This window comes from Chiloscyllium plagiosum, chromosome 9 (genome assembly GCF_004010195.1).
Source record: "Chiloscyllium plagiosum isolate BGI_BamShark_2017 chromosome 9, ASM401019v2, whole genome shotgun sequence".
NCBI lineage: Eukaryota > Metazoa > Chordata > Chondrichthyes > Orectolobiformes > Hemiscylliidae > Chiloscyllium > Chiloscyllium plagiosum.
Genome location: NC_057718.1, coordinates 105,368,415 through 105,387,516, shown reverse-complemented (window position 1 = coordinate 105,387,516; position 19,102 = coordinate 105,368,415). Strand labels below are relative to the sequence as shown.

At 40.3% G+C, this 19,102-nt stretch overlaps 1 protein-coding gene across 5 annotated transcripts in view; it reads right to left on the bottom strand.

Annotated features, from left to right (window-relative positions):
• Nucleotides 1-19,102, bottom strand: part of LOC122553140 (WD repeat containing planar cell polarity effector) — a 134,053-nt gene that overhangs the window by 73,281 nt on the left and 41,670 nt on the right. For all 5 annotated transcript variants that reach the window (XM_043696719.1, XM_043696716.1, XM_043696721.1 and 2 more), the window contains 6 exons: nt 17,282-17,326; nt 16,663-16,713; nt 14,712-14,782; nt 14,398-14,457; nt 11,014-11,128; nt 9,316-9,449 (listed from right to left, as the gene is read on the bottom strand). In XM_043696719.1, coding sequence (XP_043552654.1) covers nt 9,316-9,449; nt 11,014-11,128; nt 14,398-14,457; nt 14,712-14,782; nt 16,663-16,713; nt 17,282-17,326 — 476 coding nt within the window. The remainder of the gene's footprint in view (nt 1-9,315; nt 9,450-11,013; nt 11,129-14,397; nt 14,458-14,711; nt 14,783-16,662; nt 16,714-17,281; nt 17,327-19,102) is intronic.

Sequence of the window (19,102 nt, the reverse complement as noted above, 5' to 3'; positions counted from 1 at the left end):
CATCCTGGTGCAATTGTTTAGGTTCCATGGTAGACCAAGCATCAGGAATCTCACTCAAAAAAGAAAATGGGAAATTTCAGCCTAATAAAATGATGTTCCGGGATTACAAGAACACTTGTAATACATTATAGTATTTAACAAAACTCCAATTATTGAATGACAATTAAAATAACAATACAACGTTTTGAGTCCTCTGCCCAAAGACAGCTCCGACCCACTGTGCCATGTGCCACAACTTCCACCATGGGTGGGGCAAGTCACAAAATAACCTCAGCCAGGAAAAGGATTGAACTCCTGTTGTTGGCATGAATCTGATCCACAACCAAATGAGGCCGCAGGTTCCCCAAGATGGATTATAAATCAATCCAAAAGAATAAATTCTACTTTTAATACAATTTCATTGTTGGTTCTTGCTCTCACAATAATAATGCCCAAGGAAACATTACTGGAGGTTGGAACCATCACTGTCGTAACATATACCACAGTGTCTCAGGGATGCACCTCAACTGCAAGAATCTGCTAATTAAGCAAATTTTGAAGAACACAGCAAGTCAGGCAGCATCAGGAGGTGGAGAAGTCGACATTTCAGACGTAACCCTTATTCAATACTGGGGATAGGTGTAGGGGGCAGGGTGGTGAAGTGGGGATTGGTGAAGACAGGTGGATGGTACAATCTGGTTGGTCAATAGGAGGAATGAGTGTGATGCTGGAAAAGCACAGTAGGTTAGGCAGCATCTGAGGAGCAGGAAGATCGACGTTTCAAGCAAAATTCCTTCATCAGGAAGGGCTTTTGCCCGAAACGTTGATTTTCCTGCTTCTCGGATGCTGCCTGACTTTCTGTGCTTTTCCAGCACTACGCTCTTGACTCTAATCTCCAGCATCTGTAGTACTCACTTTCACCCAATGGGAAGAATGAATCCAGTTGGTGGCTGGGAGGAGTGGAAGGGAGGGGGAGAGAGATGGAAAGGGAAGACATTTGAAATTGGAGAACTTGGGCGGCACGGTGGCACAGTGGTTAGCTCTGCTGCCTCACAGCGCTAGAGACCCGGGTTCAATTCCTGCCTCAGGCGACTGACTGTGTGGAGTTTGCACATTCTCCCCGTGTCTGCGTGGGTTTCCTCCGGGTGCTCCGGTTTCCTCCCACAGTCCAAAGATGTGCAGGCCAGGTGAATTGGCCATGCTAAATTGTCCGTAGTGTTAGGTAAGGGGTAAATGTAGGGGTATTGGGTGGGTTGCGCTTCGGTGGGTCGGCGTGGACTTGTTGGGCCGAAGGGCCTGTTTCCACACTGTAAAGTAATCTAATCTAATCAATGCTGAGTACTCCAGGTTGTAGGCTGCCTGGGTCAAAAATGATGTGTTTTTCTTCCACTTTGCGGTTTCGTTTGTTATGGCATGGATGAGGTCAAGAATGGTCATGTTGGAAAGGGAGTGGGAAAGGAATTTAAATTGGCAGTGACTGGGAGGGGACAGACATGCGGGCTCAGGTGAGTTGCTTGGTGAACCCAAGTTTATGTTTGGCCTCTCCGATTTTTTAGATTAGATTAGATTACATTACAGTGTGGAAACAGGCCCTTCGGCCCAACAAGTCCACACCGACCCGCCGAAGTGCAACCCACCCATACCTCTACATTTACCCCTTACCTAACACTGCGGGCAATTTTAGTATGACCAATTCACCTGACCTGCACATCTTTGGACTAAGGGAGAAAACTGGAGCACCCAGAGGAAACCCACGCAGACACGGGGAGAAAGTGCAAATTCCACACAGTCAGTCGCCTGAGGCGGGAATTGAACCCGGGTCTCTGGCGCTGTGAGGCAGCAGTGCTAACCACTGTGCCACCGTGCCGCCCATGATGTAGAGAAGACTGCATCGGGAGCACCTAATACAGTAAACTAGATTGGAAGAGAGGCAGTTGAATCTCTATCTAACCTGGAAGGACTATTTGGGACCCTTGGTGGAGGTGAGGGGATCGGTGTACTGGCAGGTTTTGCATCTTTTCCAGTTGCAGGGGAAGGTACCTGGGGCTTTAGGGTGGTTGGTGGGGAGAGTGGCGCAAACCAAGGACTGTTGAAGGGAACGGTCCTTGCAGAAGGCAGAGAGGGGTGGGTAGGGGAAGATATTCTTGAAGGTGGGGGCCACTGGAGTTGTTAAAAGTGTTTAAGGATGATACGTTGGATGCGAGACTGATGGGGCGGTAGGTGAGGACAAAGGGGCCTCTGTCTTTATCGTGTTTGGAATAGGGGGGTTTAGAGCAGTGGAACAGGGAATGGAGGTGGTGTGGTGGAGGGCTGCCTGGATGACAGAGGGAGGAAAAGCTTGGGAATGGAATGTCTCCTCATCCGAGCAGATATGGTGGAGACGGAGGAACTGGGAGAATGGGATGGAGTTCTTGCAGGATACCGAGTGGCAGGAGGTGTAGTCCAGGTAGCTATGGGAGTCTGTGGGTTTGTAGTAAACATCCATCTGGAGATTGTCACCGGAGATGGAAGTGGAGAGGTCAAGAAAGGGAACGGAGGTGTCTGAGATGGACCAAGTGAATTTGAGGGTGAAGTGGGGTGTGGGACACCCCTGCCGAACGCGATAAAGACAGAGTCCCCCTTGTCCTCACCTACCATCCCACCAGTCTCTGCATCCAATGCATCATCCTTAAACACTCCCGCCAACTCCAACTAGACTCCATCACCAAGAACATCTGCCCCTCCCCATCCCTCTCAGCCTACCGCAAGGACTATTGCCATCGATAATCCTTGGTTGGGCCACTCTCCCCACTGACTGCAACTGGAAAAGATGCAAAACCTGCCGATCCACCACCCCCTCACCTCCATCCAGGCCCCCAACAGTTCTTCCAAGTGGGACAGAGTTTCACCTAATTTTCTTTCAACTTAGGTTACTGCATCAGGAGCTCCCGATGTGGTCTTCTCTACATCAGGGAGAGCAAACATAAACTTAGGGAATGATTCACCGAGCATCTCAGCTGGACTCACAAGGGCCAATTAGACCTCACAGTCACTGCCCATTTTAATTCCCCTTCCACTCCCTTTCCGACATGACCATCCTTTACCTCCTCCATTGCCAAAACGAACTGAACCACAAATTGGAGGAACAACACCTCATCTTCCATCTGGGCAGCCTACAGCCCGGAGGACTCAATATTGAATTCTCCATTATCAAATGACCTCCCTTCCCATTCCCTGACTCTCTTCCTAGCTCCTCCCCCTCCCTTCCACTTCTCTCTGCTACCAACTAGATTCATTCCTCCCATTGACCAACCAGGTTGTACAGTCTCCCTGTCTTCTCCTATCCCCACTTCACCACCATCCCTTCACCACATCCTTTATCTGCAGCTCCCCCTATACCCATCCCCAGTCCTGAGGAAAAGTTATACCCAAAACGTCAACCTCGCCACCTCCTGATGCTGCCTGGCTTGCTGTGTTCGTCCAGCCTCCTGCTTGTTAACTTTGGATTCCAGCATCTGCAGTTTTTTTTTCTCTAATTAAGGATTTTGACATATATATTGTCAATGGTGGAAGGAGGTTCTGCAGAAGGAATTTGAACAATTAACAGTCAAATTAAAAAGCAGAACTTCCAAGGTGATAATCTCTGGATTACTACTTGAGCCACTGGCAAACAGGCATAGAGTAAATAAATATATTATTTACTGCAGAGGGCTGTGGAGACTGAGTAATTAAATATAATCAAGGCTGAGACAGACAAATTTCTAACTAGTAAGGAGATCGAGATTACTGGGAAAAGGCAGGAAAATAGATTTAAGGATTATCAGGTCACACCGATCTCAATGAATGATGGAGCAGACTCTATGGGTTGAATGGCCTTCTTCTGTTCCTACATTTTGTGGTCTTATGATCTCTCAGTATTAATATAAACATTTCAGAGCATTGCTTAAAGATGCACATTTATCTTTCTGCTACTTTAAGAAAATCCATTGAAAATAAATGGATTTTATTTCTATCAAAATTGCTGACAAAAAAAAATACAAATTATGAGGGGAGCTGTCTTTAATTCTAGTAGGTAGCTGTTGCTCCTGGTGCTACTGCTGAGATTTGAAGACCTGTCAATCCTCGGATTGGCTCGCAACTCTTAGAGGTAGGATTTTTTTCTTTAAATGACTAATACTCCAATGGCAGCTTTTTAGTTGCCTAATGTCTTTGAATCAGTGAAGGGATCCAAAAATCAGCATGACTGACCATCCTGCACCTGAACCTTCTGTTGGGGTGGCCTTTATTTCATATTTTTGAAAGTCTGCACATTCAAATCTTTGAATTTTTTGCATGGGTATTGTCCCCTCCTTCTAGTTGTCCATTGCTCCAGTCTGGACAGTCGTCAAATTGTTGCAGCAACCCTCACCAACCTTGCTTTAATATTCTAGATAACAGCTCACCTATGACCTTCCCCTCCCACAGTCTGCACAGCAGCGTCTAACCACCACAGCCATTTGGTTAAGCTAGAAAAACTGACTAGTTTCCAGACACTGAATCCAAACGATAGTGGGTAATCTCACTTCACTTCCCTCACTGTGACCACAGCTTATAAACAACCAGAAAAATGGCTCACCCCAAGAAATGGTACTCTGACAAGGTACTGGAAACAATGGCATTCTTGGGATTCTAGAGGCAAGAAAACTTCAACATTTTCAGAAGGGATAAAAACATCTTTTAAAAACTTTCAATCTAAGCCACTAAATAAAGCATTAATACTATCCAAGATCCATCAAATATGCAGCCATCTTCATTTGTGAAGTACCTAGAATGATTCAAGGGAATTTTCATAATGCAATAATACTTTGATGGAATCCATGAGCGGGAAAGTACAGGTCTCCTTGGTCATACATGTGATTGTTAAATTCATCTCCTTTGCATCAAATCAGCAACTGCATCCAGAGGTCTGGCACCTGGAAGCGCTCCACATCCCCTGAAATGCCTCGCTACACACCCTGCACTGCAGTGATAGTGGACTGCCCACACCAAAATGTCAGCTGCAAGAACACAAGTTGGATCCTTTGTATAACATCCAGCTTGGAGTAGCCAGCGTCATTCCTCCACTTGCCCCTTGTAACCCTGCACATTCTTCCTTTTCAGATAATAATCCAAGACCTCTTGAATGTCCAGAGTGACCAGCCTACACCAATCAGGCAATCTATTCTAGATCCAAACTTCTGTGAAGATATCTTCTTCTGACAATACCTTAAAATGGCCCTCTTGTTTTTGATCACCCAGCATTTTGGTGAAACATTGATCCCATTTAGCCTGTTCCAATTACCCACATTTTGAAAATCTCTCTCAATTCTCTTCCCAACCTTCTCTTCTCCAAGGTTCAACTTCTCCAATCTATGTAACTGAAGTGCTCCATCTTCCAAATCATCTCATGATTTTCTGTACCTTTTCTAATACCTTCAGAACTGGAAACAATATACCAGTTAAATCTGAACTAGTGTTTTATACAAGCTTAGCCACTCTATGTAGCTATTATTTCCACTTTACTGATGTATGCACATATACACCCAGGTCTGACTGCCTGTGCATTCCTTTTAGAATTGTGCCCTTTGTTTTATATTATCTCTTAACTTTCTTCCTACAAAAATTAATTTATCTATATTAACTTTCATCAGTCAGCTTTTTGTGACATTCCAGCATTCTGCTCCTGATGTAGAGTAGATATTTTTAAATAGTTTTGCTCAGATATTTGTTGAAGCTGCATACCTTCATCATGCCTTGCTAGATGCATTTGGTTTACCACAGTTGTTTTCACTCTTATCTCCTTTCTCATTCCCTTCTTTAACAATAAGGGAAATTGAGCAAATTTGAAGTTTAGACTGACACATGAATCAGTAGATGCTTTCTCAACATTTTTATGCAGTTACTTTTAAATTCTAAATCACTCCATAAATAAACTGTTCCATGACAAAAATAGGCTTTAAAATGCCAAAGTTGTTCTGTTGTTTTTCGCACTACTGAAGATTAAGCCCTGCTTAGAGATTTTAATAGTTTTTTCGCAGAAAGTTAATTTGTAAAAGAGGTCAAAGGATTTAAGACAACCAATCTATGTTTTTAATAATGGTGTAGATTTTCAGGGTATAGCTGGACACAGTAGGGTCTGCCAAAAGCTGATTTGTAAAAAAACATTGTCCCCTCAGGAACCTCTCGCGTTATCCTAATTTTAATACTTTCAATAAGATTTTCACTTTTAAGGGCTGCTGACAGAGGATGAAGGGAGCATCTAGACAGTTCCAGCCATTTAATAGTAAAAGGCCTTGTGAAGCAAATGTTGTGTTTGTCTTCAAAAGGACTATGCACAGTTTCAAAGCAGAATTGAATCTTTTTGAAGGCCTTTTGTGATTGCCAAGAGACAGTGACCAGCACAATACATGTAGCATGCATCAGAATCTTGGGCATTAAAGAACCACAAAACTCAAATAGGAGAAAGTGAGGACTGCAGATGCTGAAGATCAGAGCTGACAAATGTGTTGCTGGAACAGCACAGCAGGTCAAGCAGCATCCAAAGAGCAGGAGAATCGAACGTCGATTCTCCTGCTCCTTGGATGCTGCCTGACCTGCTGCGCTTTTCCAGCAACACATTTTTCAGCACAAAACTCAAATCCTATATTGTCTTCCATTGCACACAAGTTCCTTTCTTCTTTCTTCTCTTCCTCCTTTTAGCGCCTTGCCAACCTTTTAGTCTGTTTTTATTCATTCCTGGGATGTGGGTGTCGCTGGCCAGCCCATTTGTTGATCATCTCTAGTTGCTCTTGAGAAGATGGTGGTGCAGTTCCTTTTTACTTTTACTTTTTTCATCTTCCCAACACCCTTTGCTGCCACTTCCTTTCCAAACTCCTTTGCCAGGGTTATACCCCTAGCATGGGGCCCAGTTATTCGAACATTTTCCATCAATCTCTGTATGTACTTTTGAAGTTATACATTACCTAACTCAAAGCTCAGAATACTTCCAGGTTTCATGTAATGTGCAAATTTTGAAGTTTGCCTTGCGACAAAGGTTGAAGTCATTAATGTACAGGAAGAGCAAAGATCTGAACAATGACCCTGGGAACTCTGTTATAAACATTAACCCACAGACAGAAAAGCTGCAGAGGCTGGAATCCAAAGGAGATAGGCAGGAGGCTGGAGGAACACAGCAAGCCAGGCAGCATCGGGAGATGGAGAAATCGACATTTAGAGTACAACCCTTCTTCAGGACTGGTGGTGCGGGTAGGGCGAGCTGCTGATCCCCATCCCACTTCCATTCCTGAAGAAGGTTTACACCCGAAACGTCGACTTCTCACCTCTTGATGCTACCTGGTTTGCTGTTTTCCTCCAGCTGCCTGTTCATAAATCTTCATTCAGTCAAAAACATCCATTTACTACTACTCTATTTCCCGTTACCTCAGGTAGTCTTATAATCATGTTGCTGCTGTCTCTTTTATTTCATGATCTCTTACTTTACACACAGGTGTATTGTACAGCATTGATCAAATAGCAGTTAAAAATCCATGTCCATCACATCCGTCTAAGAGATGCCTCTAACTGACATTTGGTTGTGCTCAGATCTTTATTTTCCACCAACCTTTCTTGTCCATAGCGCTTACTAGTACGAGGTGGTAAAGGGATAACCACCAAAAAGTCAGAAATAGCACATACGTGAGTAACAAGAGGTAGTTTATTAGATAATACTAAGTTAATAGGTTAATTAGAGATTTCTAACTACAGTAACACTAAGAGGCATCGTTTTCTCCCAAGAGATAGCATCTAGGTCTATGTTACATGGGTGTACACTGTACAGTGACTAACCATAAACCAGAACTAATTAGTGCCTCAAAGGGACAGTTATTTATATATCAGTAGGCAGAGCAATTCAAAAGCTTTGGAGTTGACCCTTTCAAGCCAACAACATTATATATCTCCCCTAAGCAATGTCTCTCTCTCTTCCCCCCCCCCCCCCCTTGTTTAACACACAATACAATGGTTTAGCAAGTATATCAAGTTTACCATTATCCCCGACAGAATCACAGATGAGGTGCAGCAGGAGGCCATTCGGCCCACCATATCAGCACTGGTTCTCTAAGCATTTTAACTTAGTGCCAATCTTCTTCTTATTCCTTGTAACTATGCATATTGTTTGTAAGTAAATCATCAATCCACTCTTGACCCAATCTCCAGGCAGCACAGTCCTAACTACTTGTGTGAAAACACTGTTTACTCACCTCACATTTGCTTCTTTTGTAAAATACTTTAAAACTGTGCTCTCTGGTTCTTGATCCATTTATGAGCAGGCACAATTTCTCCTTATCTACCATTATTTATGAAGCCTAGAATATGCTTTAACAGCTCTTTCTACATGCCCTGCCACCTTTAATAGCTTCTGTGCACTCAGGTCTTTGTACTCTTGCATACCCTTGAGAATAGTATCTGTCATTGTGTACTGTCTCTCCATGTTCTTTTCACCAAAAATACATTTTAAATAATGACTCCTTTTGAAGATGTAGTTGGCAATAAAAATAAAAGTCATTTGGATCAAAATAGTGCTCAGTTTCACTGAAGCTGATTTGTTTCTACCTTTCCCCTGCTTCTCAGCCCAGAATAATGACCAATAAGTTTGTTTTATCATTTTCGCTTCTAGGACTTACCTTGAACATAACATTGACTGTTTCTTTCCTAGGATATTGACAATGATCTCTTCCTTCCTCGCTTTATTGAAACTCTTTTTATATATGTTTTCTCTGGTTTGGGCTGATTGAGGCTTAAGGAAAATGTTGCTCTGCTGCTTGAGTTGTTGCACCAGAAATGACTGATAACTAACAACAAACTAGAGCTAACTAGCACTTCCCACAAAGACGAAGACAATCATTTATCTTTCAGTGGGCAGAGTTTCTCAGTTAACCCTCTCAAGCCAACTGCTTTATACAACATCAGCAACAGTGTGCTTATCAAAAATCTGTGTCAGCTCATCTAAAACCTCCACCATTAGTTGAACAGTATAAGCCCCTAACAGAACCATACTAAGTTTCCTTAATTAAGTTGTCCAAGTGACTATTAATTTTATCCTGAATTATTATTTCTAGATGTTTTCCCACCAGTAATGCTAAATGAAAGCTATGTTACCGATTTCTCTGCTTATGCAATGTGATAAAGCCAAGTTCAAATGAGGAAACAGCAAAGATTTCTCACATTGCTTTAAGGCAAATAATGCTGTGGCAGGACTCTTCCCCAGTGATTTTGACCAATGCTCACTCAGTCTGATAATGCATAGAGAATAAAATTAATGAGGTCAAAATAGATAAAATTCTCTAGAATAATAACACACACCTTAAGATCGGAAGAGGATAGCTTTTCAATTCTTCTCTCAACATCTGGAGAATTCTGTTTCTTTGTAAATTGAACAAAGCAAAGTTTGCTGGACTCCAGAAAAGTTACGATCATAAAATTGTCTGCAAGTACAGCTAAACAAGCAAAGGAGAGTTAAACAATGAGATCCATTAGTTTTCTACACTTGGGCTTTTTGACAGTCTGACTCCTCCAAAATCTGATTCCCGATATTTGTTAAAAGTTTTATTGACCTTAGAAACTGACTGTCAGTTTCCTTGCAACATAGCCATTATCCTTGCTGATATTTACATTTGCTGGTAGTGTTTAAAAGAAATACTGAAGGCAAGAATTAGTCGTTGGCAGTTGTCAAAAATGGAGACCAGTGAAGAGGCAACTTATTTTAGTTCCACTTGTGATGAATGCAATGCCAGGAAAAACTAATCTTCTCCACTTCCCAGCAAATAATTACTTGATATCTATCATCATATTCACACTACTACAGTTTAGTGTACTGAACAACATCATGATTATTAATCAAGCTCCATTTATTAGAGAAGCACCCTGCTGAAACTTTACTCCACACCAACAACTAGAAAAATATTATCCACAACTAGATCTGCGCCATTGAGATTTGTATAGTGACACAGAACACATTTGCTCAAAAGGGGAAATGCAAACTTCTTCTCAGTTGCTATTATATTCTTTCACAGGGAGAACACAGTTCATTACATTTCATCAATTGTTGATTAAAAAATGACACAAGATTCTTGTACTTGAGCCAGGTGCCATAGTGATACACCATATAAAATCCTTTGCCAAAATCAGAGGTTAAAAAGCAAACATTTTGAAACATACAAGACACAAAAATGCAAATGCAAGTAATGAGGGCCTTCAATAACATGAAGATGCTAGAAAAGTTGGGATTGCTCTGCTTAAAGAGAGTAATTTAAGGAAAAATTCAATAGAACCATTCAAATTTGTGAGGGGTTTTGAAAGGCAAATAAAAAGGAACTTAACAACTGGAGCATCACAAGACACAGATTTAAATTAATTGGGAAAAAAATCTGTTCTAATATTAGTCTTTTATATCTAAACAAAATAAGTTGAAGATAATGTAAAACAGTTCTTCAGCACTAACATTCTTTTTTTTCTTGCAAATTCTTCCAAAATAAAGGCACACTTTGTTTCAATGAACCAATACTTTGAAAGTGCAATTATACAAACATATTTAAATAGTTCATCAAACAAAAATCAAAATAGCCTTAGACATCTTAAAAAGGTTTCTCCAAAAGCAATTCCTGTTAATCTCAATTTAAGTAGCTTTTTTTGCATATCGTATGTAATACAAGGAACTAAGTGCAAAAGTAGTAAAACTGTGTTTACAGTACACAAAAACTGGATTTAAAGACCTTAATGTTCCAGAATCTGCTTTTATTAATGTGGCTGCAAGGAGTATTGTTGAAGAAAGATGGAACTTTTTGAAATTTATTTAATACATGTTGAAAATAAGATCTGGAAGCTCTCTATACAAAAGTATATTCATAATTTACAACTGAAAGGTTGTAACTATGACAATGCATGTAGTTACTTGTTGCTTTTACAAGTCCCAAGTGAGACTAATTAGTAAATCTGTTGTCACATCATTTTTCAACTGTCACTGTTATTTTAGACATTTGATTTTCATGTGGATACAATTACCATCATAGATGGTGTCAGAGATGAATTTCCCCACTAAGGTCCTGTCGATCATGGCTTTCTCCAGATGTGGCCCAGATAGGCTTAATGACACCAGCACACCTGAACTGAAGAAAAACTGAAAGAGACAGGACATGATGCTAAGTATATTAGTTGAAAGCCGATGGTGAAAAATGCATTCTTTATCACCAAAGTTCCATTAAAGATTTTCAAAGTTAGATTAGCATTTCCATAACAGTTCTTTTTATGCTATGATTTTAGGAACACAGAAGTAGTCCATTCAGCCCCTCAAGGTTGATCCACCATTCTAAATCATCAATCTCATTGCCACAGCCCCACAATATCCCCAAACCACTTGACATCATTAGTAACTATATATCTATCAATCTCTGTCTTAAACCTGCTCAATGACTGAGCTGCCACAGCCTTCTAGGAGAATTCCAAAGATTCACTACTCTGAGTGAAGAAATTCCTGCTCATCTCATTCCTAAATGCTTAGGGAAACATTTTTTTCCGTATCCCCCATGTTTACCCACTTAAGACTTTTGTAATTTGCTATGAAATCACGTTTTATTTCTCTAAACTCAACAGAATTTAAGCCCAGTCTTTTAAACCACTCCTCATATGACAATCCTATTATCCCAGGAATCAGCCTGGTAAACCTCCACTGTACTTCACTAAGTGTTCCCTTCCTTTGAGAAGGTGACCAGAACTGCTCTCAGTACTCCAGGTATGATCACACCAGTGCCCTGTACAATTGAAACGGGACTTTTGCTCCTGTACTCAAATTCTCTTGAAATAAACTTAACATATTGTTTGCGTTCTGAATTCCTTGCTGTACCTGCACATTAGCTTTCAGTAAGGACACCGACTTGCATTTGAAGATCAATGCTTTACAATCTCTCACCTTGAAGAAATACTCTGCATCTTTGTTCCCCTCCCAAAATGAAAAACCTCATACTTATTCACATTATATTCTACCTGCCATGCTCTTACCCATTATTCTATATTCCATTTTCTCCATCTTTACCAATTTCTCGGTCCTCCTTTGTTGAATTCTAAAATTCCTCCAATTCTCAGGCTTACAACTTTTTTTGGCACATTTATAAGCCTCCTCTTTTGACCTACTCCTCTAAATTGTCTTCTTATTCATAGATCTCTCACTTTTCCTGTTGGGTATTTTTGCCTTAAAGAAAGTATTTTTTTGAAAAATACGTACTAACTCTTTTAGAGATTCCCCATTGTCTACCAATTATCAAACTTTTAATATATTTTTCCAACTTGCTACAGTCAAATTGCTCCATTTAACTTAATTATTGCCCAAGTTCAGATTCAAACTGAAAATGTGGCGGAGGAATCCATATCTAGGGCAAAACAGAAATTATTGGAGAAACTCAGCAGGTCTGGCAGGATCTGTAGAGCGAAAGGGTCAATTTCTATATTGCTTCATTTTTTTCAGTACGTGCAGTTCTTTATTTTATGTTCCAAATCTGGGCTTCATTCTTAAATTTTAAATATTGAAATAGACTAAAAGTGATTAAAATTTATTGGTCAAAGAATTACAGAAAGGAACACCACAGATAGAGGCATACCATCCTTCACACCTCAGCCAGATCTTTGATAGAGGAATCATATCAGCCCAATCTCCTGCTCATTCCGCATACCTCCATAAAGTTTTATCCCGAAATATATTTTAAAGTCATTATTGAATTTGTCCCCACCATCCTTTCAGGGAATGCATTCCAGATCAAAACAAATTGTTGAACAAAGAACTATTACCTTATGTCAGTATACCTTCTGATGTACAACTCCAAGACTGCATATGTTGTCTCAGCCTTCACAATGGCCTTATCCACACCCACCCTATATTTAGCTCCTTATGTCAAAGGAAGTAGAGCTGGTCACTTCTCATGCTGATAAATTCCTGCTTGCCTCAATTCATTGGGACCTTGCAGCACTGAAGAACACAATCTCACTGAAATTATTCTAACACTTGCAGTGCTATTTAAATATAACTGTTTAAATTTTAATAAGCAAGATTTCTGTTCGTCCTTTCCCCAAAATCTTTCATTTTCAATTAAACAGCATTTTACAAATTCTCCATTCTCATTAAATTTTAAGTATTTGCTCAGGTACATAATTTATTTCCTTTGTCTTCTTTCCTCTCAAACTTGTTTTATTTTTCTCAGTTATGCACGACTTTATGTGATACTATCATCCCTCCCCATTATATCCAGGACAAAGCAGCCACTTGATTAGCACTCACACACCACCATCAATATTCAGTTGCTCATCTACTGACATACAATGACAGCAGTGTGGACCACCTGCAAGATATATACAGCATCAACTTACCCAGACTCCTTCAATAGCTATTCCCAAACCTACAAACTCTACCACCTAGAAGGAGAAGGGCAGCAGACACATTGGAACTCAACCATCTCCAAGCCATTCACTATCCTGACTTGGAAATATATCGCTGTGCCTTCCTTGTTTCTGGGTAAAAATGTGCCATTTTCTTGGGAACAATTCTAAAGAAGGATCACTTGACCCAAAACGTTAACTCTGTTTTCTCTTCACCATCCTGAAGAAGGATTAGACCTGAAACCTTGACTTCTCCACCTCCTGATGTTGCCTGGCTTGCTGTGTTCTGCCAGTTTCCTCCTTGTCTACTTTCTCTGCACAGATGCTGCCAGACCTGTTGAGTTTTTCCAGCATTTCTGATTTTGTTTCTAATTTCCAGCACCCACAGTTCTTTGGCTTTTTGCCAACATAGATTCCTGGGGAACTCCACCAGTAACTTTCCTTCAGCCTGAAAGATATCCTTTGAACATTACTCTCTGTTTCCTATCACTCAAGACAATTTTGTAACCATAGTGCTATTTACCAGTCTATTTGATGAACTATAACATTTCTCGCAAGTAGGTTTGTGTGGCACAGTGTCAACCGCCTTCTCAAAGTCCATGTGGACCACATCAACAGCATTTCTCTCATCAACCTTTTATTATCTTTTCAAAAGACTCTAGCAAGTTAGTTTACACCTGTGTTTCCCTCTAGAATTCCATGGTGGTTCTTCCTAACCAACAAATTGAAAACAATTTAACCTTCTGAAGCAAACAGCTGTATCAGTTCTTGTAGAGTCAGGAAATGGTTTTCGAATTAAAGTTCAATATAATTTATTGCAACATTAAAAAATATATTTGCATACCATTAACCTCTATATCATGTATATAAATTATCTGGATAGTTTAAGTGAGATGAAGCAGAAGAGACATTGTCATCTATATTTCATGTCATGATATACAATACATTATTTGTAGCTGTAAAAGACAAGCCCTGAAAGGTTCAGTTAAACTACCAAGCCAAGATTATCATTGAAGTGTATACCTGACCGAAGTTCTTGTCCTTCCATTTGCTCAGCACACAACGGCTACACTGCAGTAGCTCCTGAAGGACAAGAAACACACAGATGGCTATGTCAGATGCATGCATTGTCACCAATGGGTAAAGTGTTTCTGATTTCCAATCACAAGAGATTAGCCTACTTCAAAAACAAAGATGCAACTGTTTCAGAACATGCCACTGCACTAGAGGCTGGTTATGATCTCCATGTAGGCTGATCCTTTACAAAAATTAAAGTTGCTGAAAGATGAATGAAGGGGTATAATTGTTTACTGTCAATTTTGTAACTAGGAAGGTACCTCAAACTCCTTGAGGGTGTCTCGAAGTTTATCTGGGCGTCTATTCTTGGGTGTCCACAAGTATTCACGAGCTGACAAAGAAAAAGTGAACATAGTTTTTTGTTAATAAAGTGAGTATTCTATAACGCAATTTACTTAATTCATTTTATTATGGCAGCAATAGTGATCAATTTGAACTTGACAATGACAACCAGTACCTAAAGTCACAATAAAAAGTCAAGTTATCAAATGAAATTAGTGAATAAAAACAAAATCGGTACATACAAATCAGAAGCAGGAGCAGGCCGTTCAGCTCTTGAGGCTGCTCTGCCATTTGTTAAGATCATGGCTGTTTAGATTGTGGCTTCAAGAATACTTCCTTCTTACCCCCATACCCTTTCACCTCCTTGTCAATCAGAGATCTCTCTGCCTTAAAAATATTCAATGACCTGTCATCACCACTCTCTGGGGAACAGAGATCCACACATGCACAATCTTCTGACAGGAAACAAATTCTCCTCATCTTCAACAAGTACACCAATGGGAGTAACCACGGGACAGATTTAAATTAAATGGCAGAACAAACCCCAGCAAAATTAGGATTTGTTTGAAAACACAATGAATTGTGATCTGGAATCCACTAGCTAAAAGCTTATAAACAGATGCAATAGCCATTTTCTAAAGTGAATTGGAGAGACTTGAAGAGACAAATATTACGAGCAATGGAAAAAGCTGGACAGTGAGACTAAAAGCTGACAGAGGAGCAATGAGCTGAATGGCCTCCTTCTGTTCTCTACAATCCTATGAATCGATGCCAAAGCAATCTAGAAATTAATAAAGTGCTATGCAGCTGGAAAATTAGTTTTAGATGTAATGCGCAAGACAGACTTCAGGGGGCAAACAATACACTTTTATTTGGAATTGGAAACTTAAGAACTATCTATTTGTATCCAAAATTAAGGTAAGACTACAAATTTAGTGAATCATGGTCTTGAGAGCGTGCGCCTCAAAGCTGCCTCACACCTATATTACAGTATCCTGCCAGTCAGTACATGCTGCCTATGATGAAGAGGCTTGTGGCAAAACCAAGCTGAAATAGATTGAGACCTAATTTGTTTCTTAACAATGAGTTTCAGGCAACAGTTGAGTCCAGACACAAATTCCCAACACCTTTTCGTAACAGTTTTTGCTGAATTCTTTATTGGAATTGTTAGTGACATTCATCATGAATTAAGGAATATAATTTTGATATACTTATATATTAAATTTTGTTAATTGGAATGAGTGAAAGTAGTCATGGACTACTTAAAACTATTAAATAGAATTCAATTTTATTTATTATTGTTAGTCATTTTATTATAAAAATGTTTGCTTCTCTTTTTTGAAAGAAGTTATTAAGATTGACAAATCATGTACCCATCGATTCTTTGGTTTTACTTTACTCAGGAAGATATTCAGAAAAAATGGGCTTAATAAAGACATGGCTTGTGTACTTAGTATGATCGCTGGAAAAGCGCAGCAGGTCAGGCAGCATCTAAGGAACAGGAGAATCGACGTTTCGGGCATTAGCCCTTCTTCAAAATAATATCCTGAAGAAGGGCTAATGCCCGAAACGTCGATTCTCCTGTTCCCTAGATGCTGCCTGACCTGCTACGCTTTTCCAGCAACACATTTCCATCTCTGATCTCCAGCATCTGCAGACCTCACTTTCTCCTACTTAGTATGATCACTGACATACATGATTTACAGTAATATTCTGTTACCGAGGAGAACAGGAAGACTATACAGCTAGCATTCAGTGCATTTTTGTCAGCACTTTGCTTTATTCTAAGAAGCTGCTGAGCCTATTGGAGACAAGCCATGATAACTATGCAGAGGAACCGGATTCATAATTATCAGAAATGGTGAAAACATATTTACTTCAATTATTAAGATCTTAAATAACATTCTGTCATACTATTACATTACTTACCCTCTGTCATATGCTGCTTCGCTTCCAGGTAACAGCAGTCTGTTGGTGACACTTAAGGGATTCAAAACGAGAAAAATGAAAATAACATACGATAGTGCAAGTTAACACTAAACCTTTGCAGCTAAAATAGGGACTGATGTTATAATGTTATATTACTATGAATCTCAAACGCCGTATAGAAACAGAGACTGCCTGTCACCAGCAATGTAGGATCAGTATCATAATCAACGAGAAGGAAGTGAAATTTGACATTGAGAATGTATTATTTGGCTAGTAATGAGGTGATTGCTTGTTAAACACCAACTAATTCACGACTGCACATTTTGCATTTGCACCAAAGTTGAATTTTATTCCCAAAAGGATCTTAACACAGACTTCTATTTTAATAGTCTTAAATGGAAGGACATTAAATGTAGCAAATAGTCTTCCAGGGTTAACAAATTTTGAGTCACTCAGTAAATGGCATAAAGACTCTATTTCTCTGTATTCATATCAGTTGGATTTTGATGCCCTCTGCTGGAACTTTGGTGCATACATATGGAATTTAGTATTTCACTATTTTTAGATAATTTACATTTGTATCACAGTTACTGATATATAAATGACAGTATAAACCTACCTGCGTCTCTCTTATCATAATATTGATAGATGCCAATATCTGTATCTGTTGTACAGTTTGAGAAAGAAAATAAATAACATTTAAAGACCTGTCAAAGTTTTTTGGAATTAAATATTATTTTGATATTATAAAGATCAAACATCCCAGATGATTTTATTTGCATGTAATAAAAGTAATACATAACTTTTAAAATCAGCTTGCAAACACAGGTACATTCACAGGAAATGACAGCTTTTTAATGTTAACTGTTTGAAACTTCAATACAGGCCAAAATTTGAACATTCACTACTCATGTGAACTTTGCAATCACTTAAGTATATTCTTAAGTAAGTTCTTCGACAGGGCTAACTTCAAACAACTGGTATGTAGAGACCAGAGCCATAAAGACTCCAGGACACAGACTTGTTCAAACAACTAAGAGTGCTTCAATTAACATCACATCCACATTTTTTTTCAAAATGTCATTTTGAGAAGTTATACAAATTTGACTGATGCAACTGTTCCTTAGTATGGTATTTTCTCATTTTTAAAGCTTTTCATAGTTTTCTTTTTCTGTCTTCACTGTTCCAAGGAAGCTGAAATAAAATCCATCTGAAATTCTAGGTCAATAACCAAATAAATGTTCTGCACTACTAGAATCATAGAATGACAGAATCCCTACAGTGTGGAAGCAGGTCATTTGGCCCATAGGGTCCACACCAACCTTGCAAAGAGCATACCACCCATACCCAACCCCCCACCCTATCCCTGTAACCCTGCATTTACCATGGCTAATCCACCTAGCCTGCACATCCCTGGACACTATGGCCAATTTAGAAACAAAAACAGAAGTTGCTGGAAAAGCTCAGCAGGTCTAGCAGCATCTGTGCAGAGAAATCAATGTTAAACATTTCAGGTCCAGGTGACCTTTCAATTTAGCATGGCCAATCCACCTAACCTGCACATCTTTGGACTGTGGGAGGAAACACACACAGACATGGGAAGAATGTACAAAATCCACACAGACAGTCACCCAAGGATGGAACTGACTCAGATCCCTGACGCTGTGAGGCAGCAGTGCTAACTTTGAAGAGAAAATGAGGTCTGCAGATGCCGGAGATCAGAGATGGAAATGTGTTGCTGGAGAAGCGCAGCAGGTCAGGCAGCATCTAGGGAACAGGAGAATCGACGTTTCGGGCATTAGCCCTTCTTCAGGAATGAGGAAAGTTTGTCCAGCAGGCTAAGATAAAAGATAGGGAGGAGGGACTTGGAGGAGGGGCGTCGGAAATGTGATAGGTGGAAAAAGGTCAAGGTGAGGGTGATAGGACAGAATTGGGAAGGAATTGGGAGAATGGGATGGCGTTTTTGGTGGAACAGTTCATCCACTTCACCAACACCTTCCACCCCGACCTCAAATTCACCTGGACAGTCTCAGATTCCTCCCTCCCCTTCCTCGACCTTTCTATTTCCATCTCAGGCGACCGAATCAACACGGACATCTACTACAAACCGACCGACTCCCACAGCTACCTGGACTACACCTCCTCCCACCCTGCCCCCTGTAAAAACGCCATCCCATTCTCCCAATTCCTACGTCTCCGCCGCATCTGCTCCCAGGAGGACCAGAACAAAAATGCACAACCCAGATGGCCTCCTTCTTCAAGGAACGCAATTCCCCCCCCAACGTGGTCGACGATGCCCTCCACCGCATCTCTTCCACTCCCCGATCCTCTGCCCTTGAACCCCGCCCCTCCAACCGCCACCAGGACAGAACCCCACTGGTCCCCACCTACCATCCCCCCAACCTCCATGTACAGCGGATCATCCGCCGTCATTTCCGCC